At 35.8% G+C, this 19,831-nt stretch overlaps 1 protein-coding gene and 1 long non-coding RNA gene across 2 annotated transcripts; both read left to right on the top strand.

Annotated features, from left to right (window-relative positions):
• Window positions 1–6,554: 6,554 nt before the first annotated feature.
• On the top strand, window positions 6,555–15,519 carry LOC103509532 (homeobox protein extradenticle). Its single transcript, XM_008474156.1, has 8 exons — window positions 6,555–6,680; window positions 9,318–9,421; window positions 12,279–12,372; window positions 13,356–13,546; window positions 14,267–14,402; window positions 14,970–15,137; window positions 15,261–15,368; window positions 15,502–15,519. The coding sequence occupies exons 1-8, from the start codon at window positions 6,555–6,557 to the stop codon at window positions 15,517–15,519; spliced, it is 945 nt and encodes a 314-aa protein (XP_008472378.1).
• Window positions 15,520–18,857: 3,338 nt separating this feature from the next.
• Window positions 18,858–19,582, top strand: LOC113467590. Its single transcript, XR_003391615.1, has 2 exons — window positions 18,858–19,076; window positions 19,418–19,582. It is a non-coding gene; the product is annotated as an uncharacterized LOC113467590 (long non-coding RNA).
• Window positions 19,583–19,831: the final 249 nt, after the last annotated feature.

Here is a 19,831-nt window from a genome sequence, read left to right as displayed (position 1 = left end):
CTTCTTCCTCTTTTTCTCTAGGATTCACTTCGTTTGGACACCAAGATGTTTGACGTTATTTAGAAGGATTAGTTTCTCTTCTTCCTCTTTTTCTCCTCCTCCTCCTTCTTCTTCTCCTTTCTCTTCTTCTTCCCTTATTGTAACATCCAGAACGGCACACGCTTGTATTTAGAATACAACACAAAACCATATTTTCTACAAGGACTTTTGTTTCCTGGAAAAGTAAATATTACTGCCAGGTTGTAAGTCCGATACAGTTAAGAGGATTTAGCTTCCATAAATAATATCCACCTGAAACAAAGAGCCGTACAAAAATAAATTGAAATTTAAAGTACTCAAAATTTTGGAGAAAGAATAGAGAGATCCGTTCAAATTTACGAGCTATGATTACGTTGCGATGGCAAATTTTAACGAGAACAGAAAAAAAAACGTCCCAAATTTGTGAGTAGCACTTACCGAAGTAAAGCAGAGTAAAAATAATTTGGCATTCATTAGTCTCTATTTGATATGGGTGAATTGTAGTAAAAATTTCATTCATAAAAAAAGGAACAAGGTAAGAAGTCATGGACCCGAAAATTAACAGAAAAGAAACATGTACTTGAAAAATACAATAGAGGACGGTGGTATTGTAGACATCTATCCAATTCTCATATTTATTGAAAAAAATCTCCCTATTTTCTAAAAAAGGAGAAAAAAAATCCTTTGCAGAATCTTGTTAAATTGTTAATGGTACATAACCAAATTATTAACTTAATAAGGTGTAAAATGTTTCTTGTTATTTAATCAAAAAGGACCTTTACAATTGCCAGACCCTATTCATAGTGAATTATAAAGAGGGACTTGAAAAAGGTTTGGCTATTGTACTCAAGAAAAGGACTTAACATCTTACGAGTCAATACACAACTACTATTAAAATGGGTAGGTAAGAGGTAAATATATTTTAGAAGAGAGAAAAAAAAAATCTGAATTTTTTGAATAAATTAAATAGTTACCTAGGAATTTTTAAACGAAAAGATTTTGTTTTACTGACTGTTAATCAATCATATGCAATGAATTTTACACATAACTGTTTTTTAGTTAACTGAAAAGTTTTCAGTTCATTTGATTTATGTTAATTTTAATAGACTTAAGCTAAGTAACATTGAATTTCTCAATGATAGACAGAATGACAGTCTTTGTGAAAATTCGAAAAGTCAAAGTAGGAAACCACTTCAGTAAGAAATAAGGGACTTTCTTTTTATTAAGTAGGTAGTTACTTTCTTTTTCACAAAATCTGTCACTCGGTCTGTAGACTTTGAATAAAAAAGAAAGACCGTAGGTAAGTAAATAATTTGCTCATAATCTAATTTTCTCCCTAGAGCCAAGAATAAATATCTCTTGAAATAGTAAAATTTTAAGAGGAAGAAAATAGATAACTAAAGAAATTCCAATGATCTGTTCCTGAAAGTAACTTCACACTTTCCACTTTACTTCTGCAATCTTACGTCATAATTTTGCAAAATGCAGAGTGCAAAGTTGTTTCTGCAACATTGGCCAGGGCGCAACCTTATAGGTCTACCTTCTGCGGTTCCAAACGTGAAACTAAATTACATGTAAATTAAACGTTTACATAATAGATACAACTATCAAGAGAGACTAGAAAAGTTCGCATGTGGGAACGTGGAGATATAAAGATTGAAGTGGAAGATGAGACCTCTTCAATCTTCATACTCTTCAGAGAAAGTGCACTCCAAGTTGGCAAGAAACAAAATAATATCTATAGGTACCTACTTTTACAAACTATAGATAGGTAACCGTAGGTAAGTAAATAATTTGCTCATAATCTAATTTTCTCCCTAGAGCCAAGAATAAATATCTCTTGAAATAGTAAAATTTTAAGAAGAAGAAATTAGATAACTAAAGAAATTCCAATGATTTGTTCCTACTTAACTTCACACTTTCCGCTTTACTTCTGCAATCTTACGTCATAATTTTGCAGAGTGCAAAGTTGTTTCTGCAACATTGGCCAGGGCGCAACCTTATAGGTCTACCTTCTGCGGTTCCAAACGTGAAACTAAATTACATGTAAATTAAACGTTTACATAATAGATACAACTATCAAGAGAGACTAGAAAAGTTCGCATGTGGGAACGTGGAGATATAAAGATTGAAGTGGAAGATGAGACCTCTTCAATCTTCATACTCTTCAGAGAAAGTGCACTCCAAGTTGGCAAGAAACAAAATAACAGCTATAGCTACTTACTTTTACAAACTATAGATAGGTACCTACTTGAATTTTTGAACGGGGCAGGGGGTACATTTTAGATTTAATAGTATAAATTCAGATCCCAAAACATGTAATATACTCAACAGGGAGTTTAAAACTGACTCATTAACTATTTACATATTTTTATTTTATTAAGAGGTGTAACTGCCAAAGATTTATCGTCCCAAAAATCGAAGAGGGAAAGAACACAGGATAGGAGAAAGCCAGCCGTTCTGAGAACGGAAAGTATCCGTCCGGGCGGAAAGCGAACCCGGGGCCTAGCACTGAAAAGGCAGACTACCAACCAAGCTAATTTATCGTCCCAAAAATCGAAGAGGGAAAGAACACAGGATAGGAGAAAGCCAGCCGTTCTGAGAACGGAAAGTATCCGTCCGGGCGGGAGGCGAACCCGGGGCCTAGCAGACTACCAACCAAGCTAACTAGACTGGCTTTATTAACTGAATAGAAGTAGGTACCTCTAAATTCTGTTTTTCCGAATTTCTCACTTCTTTACACAATTCATTTCGTAGAAGTATTACAGGTACGAGTACATTTTATATTATTATGATTTTCACGTATTATTATTATTATTATTATTATTATTATTATTATTATTATTATTATTATTATTATTATTATTATTATTATTATTAGTTCCTCTTCCGGGTTGGAATGAGAAGTTCCTTTACCTCAGCAATCCTAACAAGGTCCCGCATATTTTCGGTAGCTACGCTATACAGCATATTTCATATGGCCGAACTTAGTGATTTCATTTAACTAAAATATTTTATTTATTTTTGCATTTAATAGACAATATATTATAATTTTCAGGGTGCTTATAATTTTATTTGTTTCATTATAAGTGAATGAAATTTATTAAATTAGGTTTTGTTTTGAAAATAAATTCTAACCAATTTCTGGCGGGGGCCACAATCTTAATAACTTTAGGATTAAGCTATATGATCTTAACCCTAGAGTTCAATTAAACTCTGTGGTCTTGGCCATTATAAATTGCATTTTTTTTCTTTTTTATGGACAGTAAAAGAGAAAAAAAATGTGCCATGAAATGCCAAAGTAATGTAACCACGAATTTCTAAAATTTTGCCTGAATTGTAATTTGGCCGTGCTGTAATATTACATAGGTAGTATCGAAATGTTCGATAAATCATTTGTGATCAATTCTCGACATTTTTTTTCGTGTTTACAAAGCGTGAGCTTTTGTGCTATTGGTGCAGCTAGTGATTTTGCTTTCTAACATAAAAAAAGATATAAACGAACTTAAGAACACTGCCATTCATCACATGGTTTCACTTGATCCCGGTATACTTGCCACATGCTTACCGCCTTATGTATGAAGTCTAAAGATAAACTTTAGTTTAACTTGAAATGAAAATCTTGCCAAATTTCATGAAATCTAGCCAGTTATTTCAAGAAATGACATGAAATTGGCAACATTGTTCGTCTTAAGTTAAACTAAAGTTTAACTTTGGCTTTCATACATACGACGGTTATCTTACAGCCTTCTTACATGTGCACGGTAACTTTGCGCAGACCTCATGCCTGAAACTTGTACGATCTGTCGAAAGACGAAGTTTGTGAGACCAAGTTTGAAGATCAGACAAATCGTAGCATATGCTCCGGGCTTTACTCACAAATAATAAACTTCGGAAGCGGGATACCATGTCAAGTACTAATTAATACTAAAATAAGGAGAAAACAGGTCTTCAATTGACTAATGGTGGGTGTTTTCTAAGTTAAATATTGGATGTCTAATGTCTAACAAAAATTTGTCAACTAATGGCCGGATCCACAAAGTAAGTTTAAACTTCGTTTAAGTTTAACTTTTGGATTAAGCAATTATTTGATTGGCTGATTTCAAAAAAACTTTAAAAATTTCAACCAATAAGATTGCTTAATCCAAGAGTTAAACGGAGTTTAAACTCACTTTGTGGACCCGGCCATTATAATTAGGAACATCAAAATTACATGCAAAACATGTGTAGAGCGACTCGTTGAATGGTTAGTGATTTTGTCTTCTGTGAGCGTTTATTCATATTCTAAAGTAATTTATTTTAGTGTTAAGACGTAAAAGTTAAGGTGTATACTTATTTTGTAAGGTTTATTTCAAAATGCTCACCCGTGTGTTATTGTGATTCCCCCTCTCTTGTTCCTAACAGTGACGTTACGTGTGGGGGGAAAATCCATCCTGATGGTTCATTGTTGTAAAATAAAAACTGTTCGGTGCGCCGATCTAAATCTCACCACATGTTCGTGGTGAAACGACGTGGTAAAACTTGAAACACCGTTTTATTCACTTACATATTCAAAATGGAAAGCGTAACGTCACTGATATATTTCTTTACCTTGAGAATTCTGTTGAAGAGTTCAATTCGGTTTTCCTTCTATCCCTTCGTTTTGTTTATTCACCTTGTACCTTATGCTGGGGATCACACGGCAGAATAAATGTAACTCGAGGTTTAAACCAAGGATTAATCAATCGGAATTCAACATTAAAGACAATCATTAGTCATGTAAAATACACATGACGAATTGTCAACCTATGTATAAATTGTAGGCATTTCTAGGTAAGACATGAAGTAGGTAGGTTCTCTCAGTAGAGCTGTCAAACTGCTTTGACTCGGCGGAGTGAAGCGCTACCGCGCTCCTTAATAGAAAAAAGGCGTTTTGATTGTGTCATTGTGTTGAGCATTGTTAAATGCTCGTCATAAATATCATTCCCCAGTTATTACACCTAGATGAATCTTATGACTAGACTTGGACTCGAACCACCAACTTCCAAATCCGAAGTTCACCGCGCTAACTACTACACCTCTGTGGTTGGTTATAGAATAGAATAGAATAGAATACTTTGTTCCCCTGCCCGAATAGGACTGAAAAGTCCCTTTATCTGAGCAGTCTAAATAATTTTTCTTATGTTTGATGGGATAATAAACAAAGCAGAAATCAGAACCAGAATTATTAAACTTGGTTTTAGTTTAACTCTTGGATTAAGCTACCTATCTGTTTCTTTGATTTTTAGGCCGTCCTTCCTTTATTATTACGATAGTAATAAAAAAAGGTATAAGGGACGGGCTATTGTATTCGCTTCGTTGTCGTCTGTCTGTCGGTCTGTCCCCATAGAAGAACTTATCCAAACCTGGTTTACCCATATATCAAATTAAAGGTCTTTTTACCAGGAACACGAAAGTGGTGGTGCAAATGTGGTCCAGAAAACCAAAAAAACTGATTTTTGCGGGATTTTTTTCACATTTTCTCACAAAAATGAGCTCTGATCTTGAAATTTGTAGCGACGACCTATGAACTCGAAGCGAGAAAGTTTTAGATAACACTTCAGTCGATAATTTAAGACAGGTTTTAGCGTCACCTGTGTTAAGCTACGCCGACAAAGGCGAATAAATGGATGGGTGACTTAAAGGAATAAAGGGAGAACGGGCTCAAGTCTTGATTTTCAATCATTACATGACAGTAAAATCAAATCAATAATAATAATAATAATAAACTAAATATTAAACAAATTAGCTAGGTACATATAGGCAGGTACTGATTTTCTTTAACTACGATCGAATAAACTACGGGCTAAAAAATTCCCGGAGGGACGGGCCCAGCTTGTTAAATCTTTGTGAATCAGATTCTTAATTCCAAGAGTTGATCTTATACCATGTTTATACTCAGATTGTCTTCCGAGCCTTGAGTGTTGATTAACGATTGTCAACCTATGTATAAATTGTAGGCATTTCTAGGTAAAACATGAAGTAGGTATTTACTTTTTCTGAACTGAATTCACTGAATAAAGAGACAAATTAATAAATTATTCAATAAATACTGTGATATATGAATCTCATCAAAAACCCGGACATTTCCCAAATTTTCAAAAATCCCCCCGGACACTGGACAAACATGTAAAAACCCGGACATGTCCGGGAAAAACCGGACGTCTGGAAACCCTACCCCCAACTCCAAGCACAGAGTTGAAAAAACTCTGACCCCACCAGAAATCGAACCCGCGACCTCCGGAGTTCAAGCCTAGTGTGATACCCACTCGACCACACAGGTTGCTTTGAAAAAGAAAGCATCTGATATCATAATGCTTCTGAGGAAAGATCGATTAATTGAGTCTAAATTACACAAAAAGCTCAATCTGAGGCTTAGGTGTAGGGGTAAACAGCCCTAAAGGATGGGTTAAGCTTCCACAAATCTACAAAGTCTAACTTAAACCTGGTCCCCTTATGCTAAGTCTAAATTAAACCTGTTTGCCTTATGCCAAGTCTAAATTAAACTTGGTTCCGTTATGCTAAGTCAAAATGAAACCTGTTCCCCTTATGCACTATCCCACAGGAAGCACACGCTCAACTGTCACCGCATGAAGAACTCCTTGTTCTCCGTCCTGTGTGAAATCAAGGAGAAGACCCGTACAGTTAGTTTTCCAAGCGATAATTTCCAAGCTCTTTTCTTGAAGATTTTTTTGGTTATTACATGTAACCATTTCTTTTTTTTTACCCCTACAGAAGTTATACGATTCGATACGATTTAAGTTCTTGAGTGATCTATTTTTTATTATTATTTTAAGTAACTATCCAGGGTAACATATTGAAAACGATAATTATTTTAATCTCCTAACAGTCCTAGCATCAGATTTCATCTGTAGATACCCACCTCCCCCCATTCCTTTGTGTTGGTTGAAACGCGTGGTGGATAACTTGCTAAATTTAGCGAGCGTCTGGATTTCCATCTGTATACGATTGAACGCGTTTTCTTCTTTCAAACTTCAAAAAATGTTTATATTTGAACTCCATTTTTACCTCTTTTTTTTTCACCGCTTTTAGTACCTTATATTTTTAACAATCATAACTCCATTTATGTTTATTTACTGTCTTCTCAAACTTTACTTTTTACCCCTTTTCCTAAAATCTCAAATCCATGTTTGTGAAATCAAAATTTTTATCCCCCATTTCTACATTCATTCACCTCTTATTTTCTCCTTTATATCAATGTAGACACTCATACTTAAAGTATCTTTTTTATTTTAGATTTAAGAAACTAAGTATACTTTGTAAATAAAAAAATAATATATGAATTTTTTAAGCTTAATTAATAGGTATAAAAAGGCAAACTCAGAAGTAAAATCAATGGGAAAATATTTGGTTTGGTTTTCCTCTTCAGTTCCAAATGTGTTTTTAGAAGTCTCATGCGTTGGGCTTGTAAAAGCATTGGCTTTATATTGACACACACTAGCCAGTATTTTGGATATTATGAGGGGAATGTCTGAAGAGGGTTTAGCCAGCAGCTACGTGACGTAAGTCAGTCTTCCATAGCACTGAAGTAACACTGTGCACGGCTACATGGATGGCTTATCGCCTGAGCAAGATTCAGCTAAATATTTTCCCAAACCGCTATCTCTCCGGGAAGGTATCTTTCCCGCTTTTTAAACAGCTTTAAATTTTACTTCTTATTTTTTAAGTTTACCACAAACAAAAAAGTACTTAAAAATATATATTTTTTCTTTTTATATTTCAATTAATTTCTACTCTGTTGTATTTATTTGCTCATTTCTTGATCTCTGATAGGTGTAGAAACTGGTAAACCTGTGTGGGTTTGGTAATATACTAATGGAGAGATTTTATAAGCCGGCTTGTAAAAGCATTGGCTTTATATTGACACACACTAGCCAGTATTTTGGATATTATGAGGGGAATGTCTGAAGAGGGTTTAGCCAGCTACGTGACGTAAGTCAGTCTTCCATAGCACTGAAATAACACTGTGCACGGCTACATGGATGGCTTATCGCCTGAGCAAGATTCAGCTGAATATTTTCCCAAACCGCTATCTCTCCGGGAAGGTATCTTTCCCGCTTTTTAAACACCTTTAAATTTTACTTCTTATTTTTTAAGTTTACCACAAACAAAAAAAGTACTTAAAAATATATATTTTTTTCTTTTTATATTTCAATTAATTTCTACTCTGTTGTATTTATTTGCTCATTTCTTGATCTCTGATAGGTGTAGAAACTGGTAAACCTGTGTGGGTTTGGTAATATACTAATGGAAAGAATGTGTGGTCTAGCGCGCGACGCCCCGCGACGAATAGAAACTTGAAAAAACTCCCAGGGGACCTCAAAGAATTGACTTCGAAAATTCTCTAGAAATGTCTGAGTTCCAAAATCAGTAAAGTTTTTCTAATGATTTTGGAAGTGATAACTCAAAGACAGAACGCTTACATTAGAGATAACAAAATAATGATAAATATATTTGTATTATTGTAATTTTTTCACTAATCTTAAAATAAAGCTTACATGATAAATCAATTAAATCTAAGTGTATCACATAGGAGTCCATGATAATAAATATGTTTCAGGTTGAACTCAGAGTGGCCCAAAATTTTAACATTGTTCTTTCTGGGTGCTATTTAGCTAACTATTTTCAAATACTCAAGTAAAGCTAGCTAATTGGAGATATTCTAGCGATTTCATAGGTATCCATTCATCTATGGCTAACGATTCCAAGATCAATATGGTCTTTCAAGTTCTGGGTGCTATTTAGCTAACTATTTTCAAATACTCAAGTAAAGCTAGCTAATTGGAGATATTCTAGCGATTTCATAGGTATCCATTTATCTATGGCTAACGATTCCAAGATCAATATGGTCTTTCAAATCTATTTCTAAATTTCTAACAAATGTTCCATCCCTTGTTGAGACCAGACCTTGCTGTCCTAAATGAGACAGGATCAGGACTTAGCAGCCAGAAATCTGTGTCGTAGTATGCCCATCCCATAGTATGTCCCTCATCAGATGGTCGATAAGAGACATATTTCCCAATTAGGTGCTGGGTCAACATGAGAACTCCAGAAAATAACCCGTTAACATAATTGAAATCGAAATACGAGTGCAAATTTTTAGTTGCTGGTCGGATTCGAACCCGGACCTTCTGCTTGGCAAGCAAGCACGTTACCAGACCTTGCTGTCCTAAATAAGATATCATGACATCTTTCAGGATCAGGACTTAGGGGACATAAGTCACCGTTTACCGACCATTGCTGTTGGTTTTGAGGATCAGGATTTAGCAGCCAGAAGTTACCGTTTACCGACCATTACTGTTGGTTTCCGATTTGGATCCAACGCGCGGGGACGTCTTGTGAAAATTCCGAATGATCTGAATCTGTTTGGGAAACAAATTGGACAGGATTCCTTCAAACACGACGAACACTAGGCGCTTGTTGAGGATCGGATTTTGAAACATGGAGAACACCAAAAGCAGCCCCCGCCGGGACGTTTCACTTCCGACGATGTGCTTGAACTCATCTGGGGGAAAATAAAATATAACCATAATTTTGAGGGTTTAAAAATAATAGAAAAAAAGGAATTTTTAACTGTTTTAAGCATGCTTACTTAAATGCTTGACACAAATATCGTTCCCCAATTATTACACCTAGATAAATTTTATGACATGACTTGGATTCGAACCACCAACCTCAAGATCCAAAGTTCAACGCGTTAACCACTGCACCACTGAGGTTGGTACTGTATGATAATAGAATAGAATATACCTTGTTAATCTTGCTCGACTGAAAAGTACCTTTACTCCAGCAGTCTAAACAAGGTCTTATGTACTTTATACAGAATATTTTTAACATTAATCATTAATTTAAGTTTTTGGGTTAAAATAACCAAAACTTTCTTGCAAATAGACTCGGTTCTTAAATAGAAAGTACATAAGTATAAATGGTAACTTTGAATTCATTCATTAAAACATTATACACTAAATGCAGCAAAAGATTTAGTGCTAAGCACTGACCTAATTCTAACAATCAATACACACGAAAATAACCATAAATCAAAATTCCAAATTTGGTATGATCTCTCTGGGTTGTTTCTTTGTCAGGGTTTTCTCGAGGATTTTCCAAGTTTAGTTGAAAAGAATTGATTGACAAATTCCAAAAAGCATACCTTCATGTAAAGATAAAGAATAACGACCTTTGTTTTTTTTTCAAACAATATTGGTAGATCGACCATGACTATATGCTAGCTATCAGCTATTATTATTATGCATTACCAAATGTTAAAATAATAAACTAAATCTATCTTGTTCTTAGTTTTTGTACATGATTTTCTTTCTCTCATTTCAAAAAGTAATGAAAACTAATGCTATTAACAAAGCAAAAAATCTAATAAAGTCATACCTATATATTTCATATTAATTTACCTACATAGGCTGGCGACCAAAGTTTACTAGGTACTTTCAAATATGCGATCTCGTATCTAATTGGTCGAATACTGATTGTGATTCAACCAATTAGAAACGATTCAAACTAGAGTTTAAGCTATGAAAATATAACTATGGTCCCCACCCTTTAACATAAAAGTTGCTAGATTATAATATGTACTACGTACTACATACTTTAAAATATACCTTTAGCGCAATTTCTTCTATTAAAATATTACATTCACTGACGGATAAATATAAACGTCATTACAAAATAATAAAAACACTAAAAAAAAAAAAAACAAAAAAATATAACGAACAAAAATCATCTACAATCAACAAATCTATGATTATTATGTCGAATAAAATTCTTCATAATGAATCATGTATTAAATTAAGTCTAAAAAAAAACTTTGCATTGAAAATAAATGAGGCCTTGAAAACGCTCATACCTAAAACGGGACAGAAGGGACAAGATAAAAAAAAGGGACTATCTACTTAGATTAAAAGAACATTAATGCAGAATATTTATATTTGCAACATTTATATTCGTAAGATGGAGTTTTTAACAGTGAAGATACCAGCCTGAAATTCCCCTTGCTAAAGAAATAGCAAAGCTGTAGTGCAAAGGGCATCCACTAATAACATTTTGTAGCTAAAACCAAATGTCAGTCCAAAAGCAATCACCCTAGGGCTGATTGAGAGGCTGGCGAAAAACGCCGTCCCCATCTGAACACGGGAAAGGACAAAGAAGAAGAGGAGTTTTTATACTTACATAATAAAAGAGTTCAGATTTCCACTTGGTAAAGATGAAAGACATCTTACTATTATTAAAGTACGGGGAACAAACATACTTCTCAACAACTAAAAGAAACCGCAGAACATAAAATGTAACGGAAGAGACTAAAACCTTGTTTTCCTGGCAATATTTATACTACTCTAGCGAAGAAGAGGAGTTTTTATACTTACATAATAAAAGAGTTCAGATTTCCACTTGGTAAAGATGAAAGACATCTTACTATTATTAAAGTAGGGGGAACAAACATACTTCTCAACAACTAAAAGAAACCGAAGAACATAAAATGTAACGGAAGAGACTAAAACCTTGTTTTCCTGGCAATATTTATACTACCCGAGTCGCATAGCGCGACCGAATTCGAAGCCCCGCGAAATTACTGGTAAATGCTCAAATAGGATTTGCCAGCCTAGTTAAGCTTTTAGGGTAGCATGTCTGCCTTGTAAGCACTAGATCGCTGGTTCGATTCCAGTCGGGGGCGAATTTTATCCTAAACAGACAAGTTTCGTTTTCGGAACAACTGGCTTTTTCCTATCCAGTTCAAACGTTAGAACGCACCAGTTCGCGAACTCATGTTGGCAGGCCAACCCGGGTTCGCTGTATCACAGATTTTCCCAAACTTGCTCAAACCACGGACCACTTGTGAATTTCATGGACCACTGTTTGGGAATCCCTGCTATAACAGCATCGGCGAAGCAAAATCGCTGCCATGTGAGTGAGAAATCTTTTGTAAGGTTTATTTCAAAATGCTCACCCGTGTGTTATTGTGATTCCCCCTCTCTTGTTCCTAACAGTGACGTTACGTGTGGGGGGGAAATCCATCCTGATGGTTCATTGTTGCAAAATGAAAACGGTCCGGTGCGCCGATCAAAATCTCACCACATGTTCGTGGTGAAACGAACAGAGTTATAGACAAACCAAAAGCTAAATCGTCGAATTAAAACTTGAAACTCCGTTTTATTCACTTACATATTCAAAATGGAAAGCGTAACGTCACTGATATATTTCTTTACCTTGAGAATTCTGTTGCATGCGATTGAACATTCGGACTACCGGGCCAAACTGGCCCAGATCCGAACCATTTATCAGCAGGAGCTGGAGAAATATGAACAGGTGAGATCATAATATCTAACTCCTTACCCCCCAGGACTCAACTTAATTAACCAGTGGTTTCCTTCTTCTGAAGAGTGTACTATGATTGTAAAGTACCTATCTTTGGATTTCTTTTTGTTATGCTGTTGTAATATTATTCTTATATCTGTCTGGGGGACATTAAACAGGGAGTAGATCAGCGTAGTCTGGCAGGGGGACTTTAAACAGGGAGTATACGAATTGTAATTTGGCCGTGCTGTAATATTACATAGGTAGTATCGAAATGTTCGATAAATCATTTGTGATCAATTCTCGACATTTTTTTCGTGTTTACAAAGCAGTTTGTGCTTTTGGTGCAGCTAGTGATTTTGCTTTCTAACATAAAAAAAGATATAAAAGAACTTGAGAACACTGCCATTCATCACATGGTTTCACTTGATCCCGGTATACTTGCCACATGCTTATCTTACAGCCTTCTTACATGTGCACGGTAACTTTGCGCAGACCTCATGCCTGAAACTTGTACGATCTGTCGAAAGACGAAGTTTGTGAGACCAAGTTTGAAGATCAGACAAATCATAGCATATGCTCCGGGCTTTACTCATAAATAATAAACTTCGGAAGCGGGATACCATGTTAAGTACTAATTAATACTAAAATAAGGAGAAAACAGGTCTTCATTGTAAAGTACCTATCTTTGGATTTCTTTTTGTTATGCTGTTGTAATATTATTCTTATATCTGTCTGGGGGACATTAAACAGGGAGTAAGTAGATCAGGTTAGTCTGGCTGGGGGACTTTAAACAGGGAGTAAGTATATCAGCCTGAATTTTCCCTTGAAGAAGGTTCAATTGTTTGTAATTTGTTTATTTGCATCAATTATATATTACAATATCGCATTCTATGCGATCAATGAAGACCTATAATGTCCTATAAAATGAAAACTGATTAGGTATATTTTTCCAATAAATCTAATCAATTTTCCTCTCCTTTCTCGTTTCGCAGGCATGCTCCGAGTTCACCACGCACGTAATGAATTTGCTCCGAGAACAATCACGCACGAGACCTATCACTCCGAAGGAAATTGAGCGAATGGTGCAGATCATTCACCGGAAGTTTTCCTCCATTCAGATGCAATTGAAGCAGAGCACTTGTGAGGCGGTCATGATTCTCCGCTCCAGATTTCTGGACGCTCGGTTTGTGCTTATTTTTATTCTACTTTCCGTGTCCTCTTCTTATTTTTATTTTACTTTCCGTGATCTGATGAGAGAGAAGACTCTCATCAGATCTTTCTCTTCTAGAAGTTGGAGACGTAGATCGTCGTCTCATTCGCCTCATGAAGGTCTGCTTAGGTGCACGTTCTCGTTGATGCACGCAAGTTTATTTTGAAAACAAATTACAATAAAGAGGTCTTCTCCTAAGGTAATAAAAGCTCTTTTGCTGTACTCTGTGCTTGGAAGACGTACACTCAGCCTCGTGAGAAGTGGAAAGAAAATTGAGAGTTGCCTGAATTAGTAAAGGAGGCTCTTAGTAATTTTACGATTTTGCGGAAAAGCTCTGCTATACCACGAAGAATTCATAATTTGTTTTGATTTTAATCGATATTGTAAAGAGGCTCTTAGCTTCAGCACTGCCTTAAACATGGCTAGAGACCATCACCCTGTCAGATGCAATTGAAGCAGAGCACTTGTGAGGCGGTCATGATTCTCCGCTCCAGATTTCTGGACGCTCGGTTTGTGCTTATTTTTATTTTACTTTCCGTGTCCTCTTCTCTCTCATCAGATCTTTCTCCTAGTGTATGGCTGATAGAAGAGATATTTTCTCTATTTTCCTTTCGGCTATAGCTAAAGACACCACTACAACCACAACATGACTTCCTTGTCATATTGTGATTTTCTTGATTTTGTTCTTTGCAGGAGGAAACGTAGAAACTTCAGCAAGCAGGCATCCGAGATTCTGAACGAATACTTTTACTCCCACCTGAGCAACCCTTATCCATCTGAAGAGGCTAAGGAAGAACTGGCCAGGAAATGCAACATCACTCTATCACAGGTGAGTCTAGCTACCATGAGGGCATTTAAAATAATGGATAGGCGTCGATCGACGAAGTAGTGGTAATAGTATGATGTCGAGACAGTGTGGACGGTTCCAGTCGATGTCGATCGACGGCTGTCGACTATGTGTGGACACAGCTTTAGAGAGAACATCTATAAAAGTAAAGCCTTCGAAAGAGTCTCCATTACCCAGGAGAGTAATTTAACTCAAAGAGGAGACACTCTCCTTCACCAAACAGTGAGAGCTGAAATAAGAAGGGCAAGCGTAAAATATTTTGCAGCAGAACCTCCTTTACCCTCCTTATCCATTTCAAAATCCTTTACTGGAACAGCAGGAGTAAATTTTTCGATTCTAAAAACAATTTTGAGAGTCTCCATTACCCAGGAGAGTAATTTAACTCAAAGAGGAGACACTCTCCTTCACCAAACAGTGAGAGCTGAAATAAGAAGGGCAATCGTAAAATATTTTGCAGCAGAACCTTTACCCTCCTTATCCATTTCAAAATCCTTTACTAGAACAGCAGGAGTAAATTTTTCGATTTTAAAAACAATTTTTGTTCCACAGGTCTCAAATTGGTTTGGCAATAAACGAATCCGCTACAAGAAGAACATTGGAAAAGCTCAAGAAGAGGCCAATCTGTACGCTGCTAAGAAAGCGGCCGGTGCTTCCCCTTACAGTATGGGAGCTTCGACCCCTATGATGTCGCCAGCACCCGACAGCGTTGGATATAGCGTGAGTAGAATAGAATAGAATATGTATATCCTGCCCGAAATAATAGAATAAATTATATACTTTGTTCGTCCTGCCCGAATAGGACTATAAAGGTCCCTTAAGGTCCACCTCACATTAGAATAGAAAGAGGCCAATCTGTACGCTGCTAAGAAAGCGGCCGGTGCTTCCCCTTACAGTATGGGAGCTTCGACCCCTATGATGTCGCCAGCACCTGACAGCGTTGGATATAGCGTGAGTAGAATAGAATATGTATATCCTGCCCGAAATAATAGAATATATACCTTGTTCATCCTGCCCGAAATAATATAATAGTGAGAAATCCTAGAGCCGCCATGAGATTAATTCGCTGAATCTCGTATTTTAGGAAGGCTTTCTATTCTAGATCTGAGGAAGAAGAAGATCGATAAAGATATTCGTAGGTCGTAGGATGAAATTAATATTTTTTCCTGCTTACCCATATATAAAATTAACCTAGGTACCTATTTCATGGAGGGAAAAAAGAAAAACGATCTACATACCTAATGAAGAGTTCAATTCGGTTTTCCTTCTATCCCTTCGTTTTGTTTATTCACCTTGTACCTTATGCTGGGGATCACACGGCAGAATAAATTTAACTCGAGGTTTAAACCAAGGATTAATCAATCGGAATTAAACATTTTGGATTAATGGACAAAGCAGAAATCAGAACCAGAATTATTAAACTTGGTTTTAGTTTAACTCTTGGATTAAGCTACCTATCTGTTTCTTTGATTTTTAGCCCGTCCTTCCTTTATTATTACGATAGTAATAAAAAAAGGTATAAGGGACGGGCTATTGTATTCGCTTCGTTGTCGTCTGTCTGTCGGTCTGTCCCCATAGAAGGACTTATCCAAACCTGGTTGACCCATATATCAAATTAAAGGTCTTTTTATCAGGAACACGAAAATTCCCGGAGGGACGGGCCCAGCTTGTTAAATCTTTGTGAATAAGATTGTCAAATCCAAGAGTTGATCTTATACCAAGTTTATACTCAGATTGTCTTCCGAGTTGATTAACGAATTGATTGGTTGATTAACGAATTGATTGGTTTAAACTTTGGCTTAAAATTCAAAATGTGTAGATCCGGAGATTAGTTCTTTTTTCCCCTATTACTATATTCCATTTCCTCTTGTTTTTTTTTTTTTCTGTTTCTGAACTTTCTCTTTTCCTCTTGTTCGATCTCTTTCACTCAATAATATCTTGTTGCACACTTCACATACTTTGTTTTTCAGTCATTCCTTCTCTCACCTTTTGTCTTTCTTCAGGGGTTAAAGTGAGCGATTTGAGAGTTCACACTCTGATCTTGGAAATAAAATATTGATCTCGATTTACGTTGGCCACTGTGCATCGTTTGATGTCAGGAAATATAGGTTGAAATATTTTTATTTGAGGATCAGTGAAAACTTTCGATACTTTACCTTAGAGATAGGTAAAAAAGTGAATATTCTATTTTCATACGTATAGTGTTCAAATAATATAATTATTGATTGCTTTGTGTTAAAATAATAAAATTATTAAGTTTTTTTTTACCCCAGGGGCTAATAAAAAATCTTGATCCAGAAGGAGGAGATTTGAAGCCTATAATACTGTTTTAATATTTTCTAATGATGAATTGAGAATAATGAGTAACAAGATAGCGAAAAGGTCTTCATTTTGCAATTTTATCACCCATTAAACAATAATACTTGTATATACGTGTACTTTTTTGCGTAATAAGTATGTACCTAGGTATATGAAAAGCGAAATAAGAAAACTAGTTCAAATATGCAATTCAATTAGAAAGATGAGTATGGTAGATCGATGGTGTTTTGTCATTACTGGGTTATTTATTCTATTTACATGCAGTTAATTTCTATAGCAAACGTTATGAGTAAAAATGGGTTTTATTTTATTGAAATATTAATTTTATTAGTTTAATGATGAAACTTATATTATGCTGTTTTCATAATTATTTCAGTTGTACTTCGAATGTTGATTTGTTATTAATTATTTTTTTCCCCTTCATCTTCATATTTATACTTCTTTGTATGATTTTTATTTCCTTATGTGTAAGTACCTATACACTTATTACTCTTTGTTTTATTTGTTTACTCTCAAACTATTATTTTTTGTACTATTTTCTGTTTTTGTAAACTAAAGAGATACCATTTTTTGTTATGTACATTTCATTAATATTTATTAAAATATACTTTATAAAAATGTTCAACTAATTCATTTCATAAGTAAAGCTTAGCTGGATTATTTTTTCTCTTTATCCTAGAATTTTAATACGCACTTTATCAAATCTTACGTACCTACGCTACGTATGTTTTGTGCAAGTACATATCTACCAGGCCAAGTATCTACCGAAATCGGAAACTCCCGAAATTCCAAACCATGAGAAATAGGTGGAGAACACATTTTGAGACCAGCAAAACTTTTCCTAAGCTTAATATTATTCTATCGTTTTGAGTTCATTTCTTTGAAACAAGACTCGGGCATCCTAGAATTTTAATACGCACTTTATCAAATCTTACGTACCTACGCTACGTATGTTTTGTGCAAGTACATATCTACCAGGCCAAGTACCGAAATCGGAAACTCCCGAAATTCCAAACCATGAGAAATAGGTGGAGAACACATTTTGAGACCAGCAAAACTTTTCCTAAGTTTAATATTATTCTATCATTTAGAGTTCATTTCTTTGAAACAAGACTCGGGTACGGTAGTACGGTATTAGGTCTCAGGGGCGAAGCCAAGGGAGCGCGAAGCGCGACCGTATGTAAACTCCGCGAAGCCCGCAAACCAAGGGAGTGCGAAGCGCGGCCTTATGCACAACCTCGTGAAGCCCTGGGAGCGCATAGCGCGACCGAATTCGAAACCCCGCGAAATTACTGGTAAATGCTCAAATAGGATTAGCCAGCCTAGTTAAGCTTTTAGGGTAGCACGTCTGCCTCGTAAGCACTAGATCGCTGGTTCGATTCCAGTCGGGGGCGAATTTTATCCTAAACAGACAAGTTTCGTTTTCGGAACGACTGGCTTTTTCCTATCCAGTTCAAACGTTAGAACGCACAGTTCGCGAACTCATGTTGGCAGGCCAACCCGGGTTCGCTGTATCACAGATTTTCCCATTCCAAACTTGCTCAAACCACGGACCACTTGTGAATTTCATGGACCACTGTTTGGGAATCCCTGCTGTAACAGCATCGCGAAGCAAAATCGCTGCCATGTGAGTGAGAAATCCTAGAGCCGCCATGAGATTGATTCGCTGAATTTCGTATTTTAGGAAGGCTTTCTAGATCTGAGGAAGAAGAAGATCGAAAAAGATATTCGTAGGATGAAATTAATATTTTTCCTGCTTACCCATAGGTAGAAATATTAAATAAAATTAATTTACCTATTTCATGGAGGGAAAAAAGAAAAACGATCTACCTACCTATTTTTTTTTCGCTCTAATGTACTACTACAGATGTCCGCTAGATCGCGCTGACAAATACGCTCTTTAGGAAATCCCCAATGGAATCCTGTATTTATTTTGGGAGAGGGTAAAATAAAAATGGCAAAAGAACAACTTGTATCAAGCAATCAAGATGAAGAATTAATTTTGGAAATTTCGGAACATAAAATTCAAGTTTAATTCAACAATTCAGTGCTGACAAATACGCTCTTTAGGAAATCCCCAATGGAATCCTGTATTTATTTTGGGAGAGGGTAAAATAAAAATGGCAAAAGAACAACTAGAATCAAGCAATCAAGATGAAGAATTAATTTTGGAAATTTCGGAACAATCCGGAACATAAAATTCAAGTTTAATTCAACAATTCAGCTATGATTTCCAGTGTAATTCTCATCTAATTATATTTAGTTTTGAATTCCATTTATTGCATTTCTCTGCTCTGCTTCATAGTGTAGAAAAAACACCAATACCTTTCATGTATTTATGTAAGTACAACTCTTGAACATCTAATCTAAAAATACATTGTTTTATTTTGTGTCCATGTAGTGTAGAGGAGAATTTGGATTTAGATGTACTATTTTGATACCCATTTGATCTCTTCAGTGTTTTAATGAACTGTATAACTTATTACAGGACATTGACTTTTTGATAAGATCTGATTACTATCCATCGGCAGTAATTATTGCTTACTAATTACATGATGTATGTATTCAAAAATTGGCTTTTATGCTGAATACAAACTATTCTAGATGTTAAGAACTGGAGGAAGTCCTGGTCCTAAAGTTGAAACTCCTTTTTTATTGAATTTTTGTTTATCTTATTTCAGAGTATGGAAGATAGAATGCACAATACAAACATGCTCCCAAACTATATTGAGGGTGCAAATGATATCAATACGGATCCTCAAGGTCCAAGGAAACAAGACATCAGTGACATTCTGCAGCAAATCTTGAACATCACTGACCAATCTCTGGATGAAGCTCAAGCTCGGTAATATTACTATTCATCTACTTATATTTTGTTTGTCAATCAAAATTTGTCTGGCTGGGGGATGTTAAAGAGGGAGTAGACCAGCTTAGTCTGGCTGGGGGACTTTAAACAGGGAGTATACTAGCCTGAAGTATACTCACAAGGCTGAGTGAACCCCCAACTTCAAGCACAGAGTTGAAAAAACTCTGACCCCGCCAGGAATTGCTCCAGAGTTCAAGCCTAGTGTGATACCCACTCGACCATGCAGGTT

Source organism: Diaphorina citri, unplaced genomic scaffold, assembly GCF_000475195.1.
Source record: "Diaphorina citri unplaced genomic scaffold, Diaci psyllid genome assembly version 1.1 scaffold507, whole genome shotgun sequence".
Taxonomy (NCBI): domain Eukaryota; kingdom Metazoa; phylum Arthropoda; class Insecta; order Hemiptera; family Psyllidae; genus Diaphorina; species Diaphorina citri.
Note: the sequence above shows the minus strand (reverse complement) of the source record. Positions and strands in the feature narration are given on the sequence as shown.

What these genes read in the sequence shown, in the direction of transcription:
- LOC103509532 (XM_008474156.1), top strand. Translation starts at nt 6,555, where the DNA reads ATGCTAAGTCAAAATGAAACCTGTTCCCCTTATGCACTATCCCACAGG. An exon ending in AGCTGGAGAAATATGAACAG is followed by an intron (nt 12,373 to 13,355) that starts GTGAGATCATAA and finishes CTCGTTTCGCAG; the next exon opens with GCATGCTCCGAGTTCACCAC. An exon ending in GCAACATCACTCTATCACAG is followed by an intron (nt 14,403 to 14,969) that starts GTGAGTCTAGCT and finishes TTTGTTCCACAG; the next exon opens with GTCTCAAATTGGTTTGGCAA.